This window comes from Octopus bimaculoides, chromosome 1 (assembly GCF_046866305.1).
Source record: "Octopus bimaculoides isolate indiv1 chromosome 1, ASM4686630v1, whole genome shotgun sequence".
Classification (NCBI taxonomy): Eukaryota; Metazoa; Mollusca; class Cephalopoda; order Octopoda; family Octopodidae; genus Octopus; species Octopus bimaculoides.
In genome coordinates, this window is record NC_142928.1 from 25,282,347 (window position 1) to 25,294,846 (window position 12,500).

General features: G+C 37.1%; 1 protein-coding gene across 1 annotated transcript in view; it reads left to right on the top strand.

The window, feature by feature from the left end:
* Nucleotides 1-1,936: 1,936 nt before the first annotated feature.
* Nucleotides 1,937-12,500, top strand: part of LOC106874648 (transforming growth factor beta receptor type 3) — a 42,929-nt gene continuing 32,365 nt past the window's right edge. The window contains exons 1-4 of the mRNA XM_052965809.2: nt 1,937-2,803; nt 5,258-5,441; nt 7,448-7,574; nt 10,190-10,373. Of these exons, the coding sequence (XP_052821769.2) occupies nt 2,666-2,803; nt 5,258-5,441; nt 7,448-7,574; nt 10,190-10,373 (633 nt within the window). The 5' untranslated portion in view covers nt 1,937-2,665. The remainder of the gene's footprint in view (nt 2,804-5,257; nt 5,442-7,447; nt 7,575-10,189; nt 10,374-12,500) is intronic.

The following is a 12,500-nucleotide window of genomic DNA, read 5'->3' on the forward strand; positions in this document are numbered from 1 at the left end:
CTGACTTTTGTGTTCAATGAATGATGATGTTAACAAAAAGGAGGAAGAATTTTGCTGATGACGACAAAATAAAGAAAAAAAACACATCGTATATCATCACTCCTGCCACAACCAACACCACCACTACCACCACCACTGCCGCTACTACTACTACTACTACTACCTTCATCATCACCTGTGACACCTACCACGTTCTAGTCTTCTTTTCTAACGAGAATAGTGCTATTAATTATTAATCATGCCAAAGGCAGCAAGCTGGCAGAGTCGTTAGCGCTCCAGGTGAAATGCATGGTGGCATTTCGTCCGTCTTCAGGTTCTGAGTTCAAATTTCATCAAGGTTGACTTTTGCCTTTCATCCTTTCGAGGTTGATAAAATAAGCACCAGTTGAACACTGGGGGTCAACATAATCGACATCCCTCACCACCACCTCCCGAAATTGCTGGCCTTGTGCAAAAATTTGAAATCAGTATTAATCACAACACACCGTGAAGAAGAGATGATTAGCCGAGTTGTGTACAAATTGCCTGCCAGCATTTTGTTTTGGCTCTTTTATCTTCTGGGTTTAAATTCTTTAGGGGTCTACGTTACCTTTCGTCCTTCTAGTGTTGATAAAATAAAATATCAGTCAAATACTAAGACCAATATAATCGATTGTTCCATTCCATACTCTACCAACTTTGAAACGATGTGCCCAGGGGCCAACTGAGAGTATTAAAGGCCCTCGGGCATAACTGTTTACCGGGCTCCTTTGAATGTGTGTTTTAGTAGAGTTAACATGTAGCGTGCAGGCCCCTCAGAGCTTGATTGACTGATGGCTCAGTCCACCCCTGCATGTGCCTATGTTCAAACCAAATGTTCAAAACAATATATGCTGCTGCTACTGCCACTACTACTACTACTACTACTACTACTACTACTACTACTACTACTACTACTACTACTACTACTACTACTACTACTACTACTACTACTACTACTACTACACTGGTACCACAACTACTATTTCTGCTATATTCATCAGTACTATATTTGCTACCATAACTACTGCTGCTGTCCATACCTACCTGTAAACTTACCTATCAATCTGCCTACCCACTAATTTGCCTACCTGTGTACTTAATACCACCACCTACCTGCCAAAACCACCACCACCACCACTACTACTACTACTACTACTACTACTACTATTGAGCCAGGAATTGTCTGGGCAATGTGTTGGTGATGATGGCAAGGCAAAGCTTGAGTTGATTGGAATTTGGGTTTCAGATTGGTCCAAAGCTAGCCAGCAACAATGGTGAAATGGTGAGATTTGACAAAAGATCATAGGTGGACGACTTAATCTAGCAGCTTCTCATGCAGACATTGCCGAAGGCATTGTTGATGTCAAGTGTAACAACATTGCATTTTGCAGAAGTTCACAAGAGTCAGTGACCTAAGAAAAGCCAGCCTTCAGTAGATCCACTCTTCTACTGAAACCATAAAAATAGTCACTGAGAAGGAAGAGGGGAGAGAGAGAGAGAGAGAGAGAGAGAGAGCAAGGTGATGAAGAATCTGGTTGTTAAATGTCTACTTTCATTATCTTTGAGATGTTTGAATTGTGAGAGAAATTTCTCTTTTTAAAGAATAGAAGAAACTGTTGCATGTTTCTGAAGATTATGATTGATTTTTGGAGAGAGAAGAGGAGAGACGGAGCAGAGAGAGAGAGAGAGAGGAAGATCTTGAGTTCACTGAGGCCAGGATTTAGCTCTGGAGCACAGTGAACAAGTGTAATGGAAGGGATGCTGTCAAGATTGATTATATTACCGAGGTGGAAGAACCTGAAAAGTTTTTCATATTGGCATATTGGGTTCTCTCTCTCTCTCTCTCTCTCTCTCTCTTTCTCTGTGTGTGTGTGTGGGTGGGTGGGTTTGTGGTTGGAATGGTGGTGAGATTTGGAGTGTGGAGAATTTCGGGAGATTTCTGTTGATTGCATGCAGTGTACAATGTGCATTTGGAAACAAAGTGAACAAGAAATAAGGAGATTTTTTTTTTTCGTTTTTTTTTTTTTTTTTTTTTTTTTTGCTTTTGCTTGTTTTTTTCTCTCTCAGCAAGTTTGCTGCTGACAGCGCCATCTTCTTTTCAGGAGTGGTATGCAGGAGGATTCTGCAAAGTTCCTAGAAGCCCCTTGGCAAGGGTCCAGAAGACTCACATGCAGTTTGGCATTAGCGGGGTGTGAGAAAGAGCATGAGAGAAGAAAAGGAGAGAGAGAGAGATAGAGAGGGGGTGCCAGTATAATAATGTATTGTGAGAAAGGAGAAAGGAGAGAGAGAGAGAGAGAGAGAGGGAGAGAGGTGAATTGCTAATGTAATGTATGCTGAGCGAGGGAGAGAAGGCAAAGGAATTCAGGATAGTTAGACTTCCTGGAACAACATTGAACAGAATACTACATGCTGCGTCACATGATCACATGGAAGGAGCATGTCATGTGACAACAACCCAAATAAGTAAAAAAAAAAACACATTAATATTGTTTTGTCTGTTTATATTTTTTCTATATTATTGTGATAATTATGTTTAATGCATCAAATGAATTTAAGAAATATAATGTTAATCCATTTTTGAAATGGGAATTAGAATAATGATCCCTTATTTATTTAGTGTATTTATATATGTATAGATATATGTATGTATATATATGTGCCTTGTTTTTCAGGGCAAAGCCATCCTAATCCATTAATTATTATCCTGGGATCCCGGAAGCAAGTAACATGGAAGATTCGCTTACCAAATATAGACAGTGGCAGAGGTGAACATCTAATTGTTGTAAGTATTGGAATTTATTGCCATAATGCTTTGTTTCCATTGTTACTATTTTTTACGCATACGAGTGTGTTCATGTGTGTATTTAATATACATGTACACTCACGCACACATTACATAAATACTTGCATACACTACGCATATATGCACAAAGAGAATAGCATATCTGTTTATAATATTTATCTGGTTTATATATCTAAACTCTATTTTTGGTATTGTCATTAGTTTGTGAACCTTAATTAGCATTGCATGAGAAAATTTATAATGCTTACACAGCTGATCGAATTCATTTATGTCAGTCGGACAAACAAAATGTACAAACATATAATGGCAATATTTTTATTCTTTTATTTGTTTCAGTCATTTGACTGCAGCCATGCTGGAGCACCGCCTTTAGTCGAACAAATTGACCCCAGGACTTATTCGTTGTAAGCCTAGTACTTATTCTATCGGTCTCTTTTGCCGAACCACTAAGTTACGGGGACGTAAACACACCAACATCAGTTGTCAAGTGATAGTGATGGGGGTGGGGTGACAAACGCACACATATATAAATATGTATGACAGGCTTCTTTCAGTTTCAGATGCCAAACAGGCATATATTATTGCAAACATGTACATATAATTTCTTACATACTGAAATTAATACCACATAAAAAAGGTTGCGAAACAGATGTAATCCAATTGAAGCAAAAGTGGTCTAATAAATCTGTATTCACCTTTCATACCTCCCGATTTTCTGCACTATATGGCATGTGTAAGGACTTTCGAGCGAGATCGTTGCCAGTGCCCCTGGACTGGCTCTTGTGTGAGTGGCACACAAAATACACCATTTTGAGCGTGGCCATTGCCAGTACCACCTGACTGGCCTTCGTGCCAGTGGCACGTAAAAGCACCCACTTCACTCTCAGAGTGGTTGGCGTTAAGAAGGGCATCCAGCTGTAGAAACTCTGCCAAATGAGATTGGAGCCTGGTGTAGCCACCTGGTCCACCAGTCCTCAGTCAAATCGTCCAACCCATGCTAGCATGTAAAGCGGATGTTAAATGATAATAATGATGATCTATGACAACAGATGAGATGGAATAGTAGAGATGGTAGCAGTGGCGTTATTGTTGATAATAGAGGAGGAGGAGAAACATAATCTAGGAGATTTCTTGCAAAAGTCATGGTCATTTAGTTTCAAATATGAAATTAACTTTTGTTTCCTGCCCCACATAAATATTATTACTTTCTCAACTAGTTTGATTGACAGATTGAACATTAGTGTCAAATGTTCTAATATATAAAAGAGAATGATGTTGTTGTTGTCAACGTTATTCAGCCCTAGGTCATCTCTGATTAAGTAGACCTATTATCAAAAGCATTCCTCCCATGATCATGTTTAATACTAAGATATCCAATGTTGTCTCAGATGTTAACTTGTTTATGAGAGTAGGGTGGGATTTATGGAAAATTTGGCTGCTATTCCTAGCTGGCTGAAGAGTCACATAAAGTCACTTACTCTTTTACCCTTCAGTATATTTGACTGGGGCCATGCTAGAGCACTGCCTTTAGTCGAACAAGTCAACCCCAGGATTTGTTCTTTGTAAACCTAGTACTTATTCTATCATTCCCTTTTGCTGTACTGCTAAGTTACAGGGACATAAACATACCAACATTGGTTGTCCAGCGATGGTAGGGGGACAAACACAGACACACACACACACCCACACACACATATATATATATTGATTTATAGGCGCAGGAGTGGCTGTGTGGTAAGTAGCTTGCTTTCCAATCACATGGTTGCGGGTTCATTCCCACTAGGCACCTTAGGCAAGTGTCTTCTCCTATAGCCTTGGGCTGACCAAAGCCTTGCGAGTGGATTTAGCCGATGGAAACTGAAAGAAGACCATCGTATATATATATGTTGTTATTATTTGTATATTCTCCCATATATATATATATATATATATATATATATACATGTATGTGTGTGTATATGTTTGTGTATCTGTGTTTATCCCCCAACATCGCTTGACAACCGATGAGTGTGATCGTTACCAGCGTTGCCATACTGGCACATGTGCAGGTGGCATGTAAAAAACACCATTTGAGCATGGCCGTTGCCAGTACCGCCTGACTGGCCCTCATGCCAGTGGCACGTAAAAGCACCCACTACACTCTCGGTGTGGTTGGCTTTAGGAAGGGGCATCCAGCTGTAGAAACTCTGCCAGATCAGACTGGATGGCATTAGGAAGGGTGCCCAGCAATAGAAACTATGCTCAAGCAGCCATTGGGACTTGGCACAGTCCTGTTGGTTCATTGGATCCTCCAACCCATGCGGCATGGAAGATAGTCATTAAATGATAATGGTGGTGGTAGTAGCAGTGTTGTATTGAGTTTTGTGTCACTGAGTTGTAGAACCAAACTTGTGTACACTTGTACAGATATGCAAATATTTCCTTTCTTTTCAGACATATCTCCGTTCGACGGTAAAGTTCATCAAAAAGTTGGATTACGTAGACATCAGTAAATATGGAAACTTTCCAACCCGTGCCAAGAAACTTCTGAAATGGGTTAAGAACAAATATCAGGTCATTACATCATACACTCGATTTCATTCCAGGAGTCGACATCTTCGGCTGCAAGTCGGAATAAGTAAGTATACTTTCATTGCACTTTATAATTTTACCATTTCATATTTACAATGAACGAAGGACATATGATTGTATTGCTTATTATTTTTTTTTATTTTCATTTTATGCCACTCACGGTCAGTTGGTAGAGTGATGGCAGCATTGGATTAAATATATCTATAGTGTAGTTTACAGTTTAGACTTCTCTTCTCATCACAGAACAGAATTTATTCCTCAGTTCTACCTCTGTTTCAGTATTTGCCAACACACAACATCCATCACTAGTTTCTTTGGATTCTGTTTATACTTACACATACACACACATACATAATACATATACATATGTACAATGGTATTCATATAAGCATGCTATCTTAAAAGTAGCATATTTGGCATTTAAAATGAGTTTTGTATATAGGGAATATTAATGCCTGTTCTGATTCATAAGTATTCGTATAATCAGCATGAATGCATTACATTATGCCTCTCTTTGTATATATCGCCGTTATCATCATCATTTTTCTAACATCAACTTTTCCATACCTTTTCCATGGATCGGATGAAATTCTGTTGAGGTAAATTTTCTCTGGCCACATGTTCACCAACCTTCACCTGTTTTCAGGCAAGGTAATATTTCTCCATGGCTAGACAAGTTCTTGCAGAAGATTTGACAAGGAGACACAAATGTACACAAAACTCACTCACACATATGTGATGGGCTTCTTTCAGTTTCCATCTACCTAGATTTTGTTTTGCCTGAGGCTGTAGTAGAAGATATCTAACCAAAGTGCCATGCAGTGGAACTAAAGCAGAAACAGTGTGGTTGGGAAGCAAACTTATTAACCTCACAGCCATAACATACTCCTATTAATATATCTGTTAAGTTCTATCTCACTGTGTGGTACCTTGGGTAAATATCTGTTGTTTTGCAGTTCATCAGTGTCTTGTGATTTGAGTTGATTGACAGAAACTACGAAAACCTCACACAGACACACACACACTCATCATTTATTGAAACTGAATTCTTGTCTCATGAAACTCAAACTTTCAATACCGCTTGTTTAGAGCACTCCTCTCTTATTCAATGCAGTTTGTTTATATACATACATTCATATGACTATAAATGTGTGTGTGTGTATGCATGCGCACACAGAACGATATGCCTACATATTTGTGTGTGCATGCGTATAATGCATTTTTAAAATACACTTTTTTTCTTTTGTGGTTGTAAGAGAGAAACATGAAAACAGATACAAAAAAAAAACGAGAGCAATTTTATTCACTTTCATGCTTGTTTTGTATATGTATGCCACAAACATTCTTTAGTGAGATGTAAACATATCTATGCCGTTTACTCTTGCTTTTCCCATCCCCTAGATCATAACAAAATCTGCATTCAGCTATATCTATATAAAATATTTTTATAACATCTTTGTATATTTGTCTGCTTAATCTTATATAAGTATATCTGTGTGTGTGTATGTGTTTCTTTTTTTGTGCATCTGTGTGTATATGTGTGTACAAATATTTATATCTGCATGGATATATATATATATATCAGTAGTTATCTGTCTGTCTCTATCTATTTGTCTGTCTGTCTGTCTATCTATCTGTCTGTCTGTCTGTCTATCTAGCTGTCTATATGTCTATCTATATGTCTATCTATCTGTCTATATGTCTATCTGTCTGTCTGTCTATCTATCTATATGTCTCTCTATCTGTCTGTCTGTCTATCTATCTGTCTGTCTATCCATCTATCTGTCTGCCTGTCTATATATCCATCTATCTGTCTAACTATATATCTCTCTTTCTATCTATCTCTCTTTCTATCTATCTATCTATCTATCTATCTATCTATCTATCTATCTATCTATCTATCTATCTATCTGTGTGTGTGGGGGGGTCTATGTGAATTTAAAGTATGTTAAAGGAAATGCATGAAAATTAGCTTTAACTATATACATATTGTGTGTGTGTGTTTGTAATTGATGTTTATTATATGATTATTATTATTATCTTTCTGTTTAGATTCAAAAGCACCATCACAGTGCATTTCACAGAAGAATGCAGAAATGCCTTATGCATCTACAATTTCCTACAATAGCATACCGTTTGGAGGTTGTGCAGTAACCACAAACCAAGACTATTCTTTCAGGTCTGATTAACTATATTAACATTTTACATTGCATCTTGTGCATGCTCTTGTACGTATATGGAATTGTGTGTGCATGCATGACTGAGATAGAGAGACAGAGAGCACATGTATGTCTTGGTTGCACTGTCATTGGAAATTGACAGTTTTCATCTGTTCCTATATAATTCTTTAATTTTAATGTTATTCTGTTTTGTTTCTCTTAACATTATCATTGTCCTGGGGTTGATGCAATCGACTAGTCTCCTGTCCCCAAACTTCAAACCTTGTGCCTTTAGAATAAAGGATTATTGTTATTATCATCGTCATTATTATTATTATTGTTATCATTATTCACCATTCTGGAGTTAACATCAAAGATGATGTTAAGATTAAAGAAATCCTTTAAGAAACCTCTCAGGGATTTCCTCAATCTATTCAATGCATCCCTATACAGTGCCCCAGTAAGGAGAGGAAAACTATCCATAATCTGTGAGAGGAGGTATAGGCCCACTAAGTCAGTCACCCGTGCAGAATCAGATGATCCCATGGTATTATCGAAGAAATTGGTGGAATCAACTCTCTGTCAATCACATCCGTTGCAGGATATGAGGGTCTCCCTTGCTGCTAATATTACATCAATATCTGAACTAGGTATATCCGCAAATTTGCGGGTGAAACTCAAAGCTTTATTCAGTAATATAGGGGATATAGAATTATAATAGTTCGAGATATCAGATTGTATGAAATCTAAATTAGGTTTATCCCATCCCCTGTAAATTTCCATAAGAGAAATTGAACTTTATCCCTCATTTTTGTATTTGTCTATTAGGTTTTTTGGTAGTTTATGAATTTTTAGTCGTGTATATTTAACTTTTCGATAGTTCTATTTGTATTTTATTCGTTTATATATTTTTACCTTCTGTGATTTTATGTATATATATTATTTTCTACGTGTTTGAAAACCATGGTGATTTTTTTATATAGGATTAAATGTTTGAGGGGTGGTGTTGTGTGTAAAGTTGTTGACCCAAATTTAATTTAATGTTTGTTCTATAACCAATGCTTCTTTACATATATGTATATATATATATATATACTCGACAGGCTTCTTTCAGTTTCTGTCTACCAAATCCACTCACAAGGCTTTGGTTGGCCTGAGGCTATAGTAGAAGACACTTGCCCAAGGTCCAACGCAGTGGGACTGAATCCAGAACCATGTGGTTGGGAAGCAAGCTTCTTACCACACACTATGCCTGACCCACTTTTTGAGATCCTGGGTTTATGAGTTTTATCTTTCAGCTCACTATGCAAAAGTGAGCTGAAATTTTTCAAGCACAAGATCTCAACTTTGAACGAAGTGCATAGATTTCTACTATCATAACAAAAGCTTTTGCATGCTACCAAGAAAAAAGAGTGAAAAAAGCTTCTTCTAAGCAAACAACTCTAGACTTGTTTTTTAAAGAGAAATCTACAAGTCTGTCTATGAGTGCTTGTGAATTGGTGATCACACCTACAAGTGATGGTGTGCACGAGTCTAATGTGAGTGAAAGTGATTCAGAAAATGATTATAATAATAATATTTTTTATTATAAATTATCTTTACATTCTTATTACTTTACATAAAATATTCTTTATATTTTACTGTTGTTTTATTACCATTTCTTTATGAGTATTATAAATATTATAGGTGAAATATTTTTCTGGGAATGAATTACGATTTATAACATTGCTACTATTGGAAATTATTGCTCTGCTTTACAAGTTTTCACTTTACGAGCAATCTCCAGGAACAAATTAACTCGTATGTCAAGGCATTACTGTATTTAATAAGTTTAACCCTTTAGTGTTCAGATTAATCTGTGAAATTTAATTAAATCATCATCATCGTCATCGTCATCGTCGTCGTTTAACATCCGCTTTCCATGCTAGCATGGGTTGGACGATTTGACCGAGGACTGGTGAAACCAGATGGCTACACCAGGCTCCAATAATCTGATTTGGCAGTGTTTCTACAGCTGGATGCCCTTCCTAACGCCAACCACTCAGAGAGTGTAGTGGGTGCTTTTACGTGTCCACCGCACGAAGGCCAGTCAGGCGGTACTGGCAACGGCCACGCTCATCTCGCTCGAGAAACCTCATGTGTCACCCGCACAAGAGCCAGTCCAGGGGCACCGGCAACGATCTCGCTCGAAAATCCTACAACAACCCCACACAAGAGCCAGTTCAGGGGCACCGGCAACGATTGTCGTTTAACGTCTGCCTTCCATGCTGGCATGAGTTGGACAGTTTGATTGAGGACTGGTGAGCCAGAGACTGCACCTGGCTTAATCTGATCTGGCAAAGTTTTTACACTTTGTTTTAAATTAATTTTGCATTATCTCATAACTTTGAAATTTTGATGATGTGATTGTTTATATTCTAAACGACATTGCAAGATAGGTGTGAAAGGCTAGATCTGGTAGGTTTCAATATTAAACAGAATATTTGGCCAATTGTTGCTTATTTAAAATGTTAAAGGGTTAAAAGAAATTTCTCTTTATTTCATTTGTATTACTTACCATTTTTTATTTCACTACACTTCCTCTATTTGCTTGAACTGTATCTCTTCCTTTGGTTTTTATGTTTCTATTTAACAGCCCAAAACATATAATTGAGGTTAGCGGAGCCAGGAAATCACCCTTAAATGAAATCATTATTGAACTTCGGCCTTACAATGTTAAAAACCCAAATGTTAGAATAACACTTGTATTGAAAGCAGCGGATGATAATGTTGTTTGGGTTATTCGTTCACGCAAAATTATGGGTTCCTTGGATATTTATGTAAGTAAATATTTCTTCAAATGTTTTTTTTTCCTTCTGTGTCCAAGACAATTTTAGCCTCTTCATTCATAATGTTCTAATTGTGTTTTTTTCCTTTTGTTTACATGGTTTTGTGTATGTTATTGTGTGTTCATCTTTCTTTTATGTTTCTTACAAAATTGAAGAAGGAAAGAAAAAGAAAAAAAGAAAAAGAAAACAATAATTTGTGTCAGTTGTTTTGTTTAAAAATGGGGGTTCAGGGTGTAGGAAATATGAACAAAACTAATACAACATATTTAGTTTTGTTTTGTTAGTAAAAAAAATGTTTCCTCGAAGAGAAAAATAATTGCAAATTGATCTTCTTTTTCACCACACAGGATGTCACAATTCTACTTAGCAAATATGGTGATTCTATGGCGTGAACCAAGAGTATTGTACACAGACATTGAAGCATACAAACTTGGCCTTTATGTGAATCTATCTATCTATCTATCTATCTATCTATCTATCTATCTATCTATCTATCTCTATATATATATGTATCTATATATATATATATGTATATATATATATATATATATATATATATATATATATATATATATATATATATATATATATATATGTATATATATATATATATATGTACACACATATACATACACACACGCACACACACGGTGCAAGCGTGGCTGTGTGGTGAGAAGCTTGCTTCCCAAATACATGCTTTTGGGTTCAGTCCCACTGCATGGCACATTGGGCAAGCATCTTCTACTATAGCCTCAGACTGACCAAAGCCTTGTAAGTGGATTTCGTAGATGGAAACTGAAAAGAAGCCCATCATATATATGTATAGATGTGTGTGTGTGTGTGTGTATATATATATATATATATATATATATATATATATATATACTATATATATATATATATATATATATATATATATATATATATATATATGTGCGTGTGTGTTTTTGTGTCTGTGTTCGCCCCCACTCCATCGTTTGATGACTAATGTTGGTATGTTTATGTTTCTATAACTTAGCAGTATGACAACAGAACCGATAAAATAAGTACGAGGCTTACAAAGAATAAGTCCTGGGGTCAGTTTCTTTATAGCGATGCTCCAGCATAGCCACAGCCAGATGATTGAAAAAGTAGAAGAATATATCATCATCATCATCGTCATTCTTTAATGTCCACCTTCTATGCTATATATATGTATATATACGTATATATGTGTGTATATATATGTATATATATGTGTGTGTGTGTATATGTGTATATATATACATACATATATACATGTGGATGCAGAGGGTACAGAGTCAACGCCACACGAACCATTGTCCAAGACCACCACAGATGATGGATCAGGGATGGCCACCGCTAACACCAGGAACCCCTGCACAGATATCACACCCATATTCCTACTGAATATCCGGGGCCTATTACGAACAGGCGGCAAAGACAAGTTCCTATACTTGAAAGACCTAGTAACATGCAATCAAGCAATATGCATGGTGCTTACCGAAACGCATCTAACACCTAATATAGCAGATGCGGAGATAAATATACCAGAGTATGCCGTACTCCGAACAGACAGAAGGGATAGAAGTCATGGGGGAGTTGCAATGTACATCCGAGAAGATGTCACACCCCTACTACTACTATCACACTCAAACTCTGTATGTGATACTTTAATAGTACACATAAAACAAATTGATGTAGTTGTATGCTCAACATACCGTCCACCAAATACCGCAAAGCAGGAAGGTAAATTTGAGGACAGCCTCAGACGCATAGAAGAGGTCCTGACAAATCTGGACCAACACATCAATATACTTTTCCTAGGCGACTTTAACCTCCCAAATGTTAAATGGCCTGAAGGTCACATCCTCTCTGGGATGTCACTGCATGAACAAAGCCAGGCAAAATCATTGCTAGAACTATCCAACATGCTGTTCATGGAACAAGTGATACTCCAACCAACCAGGGGAAGCAATATTTTAGATCTCTGCTTCACAAACAATGTGAGCCTAATCCATAATGTGAAAATAACGCCCACGTCTCTCTCAGATCATAACATTATAGAATTAACTATGTATGGTCCTAGACAACCCACTGACACCCACCCCACCAGGA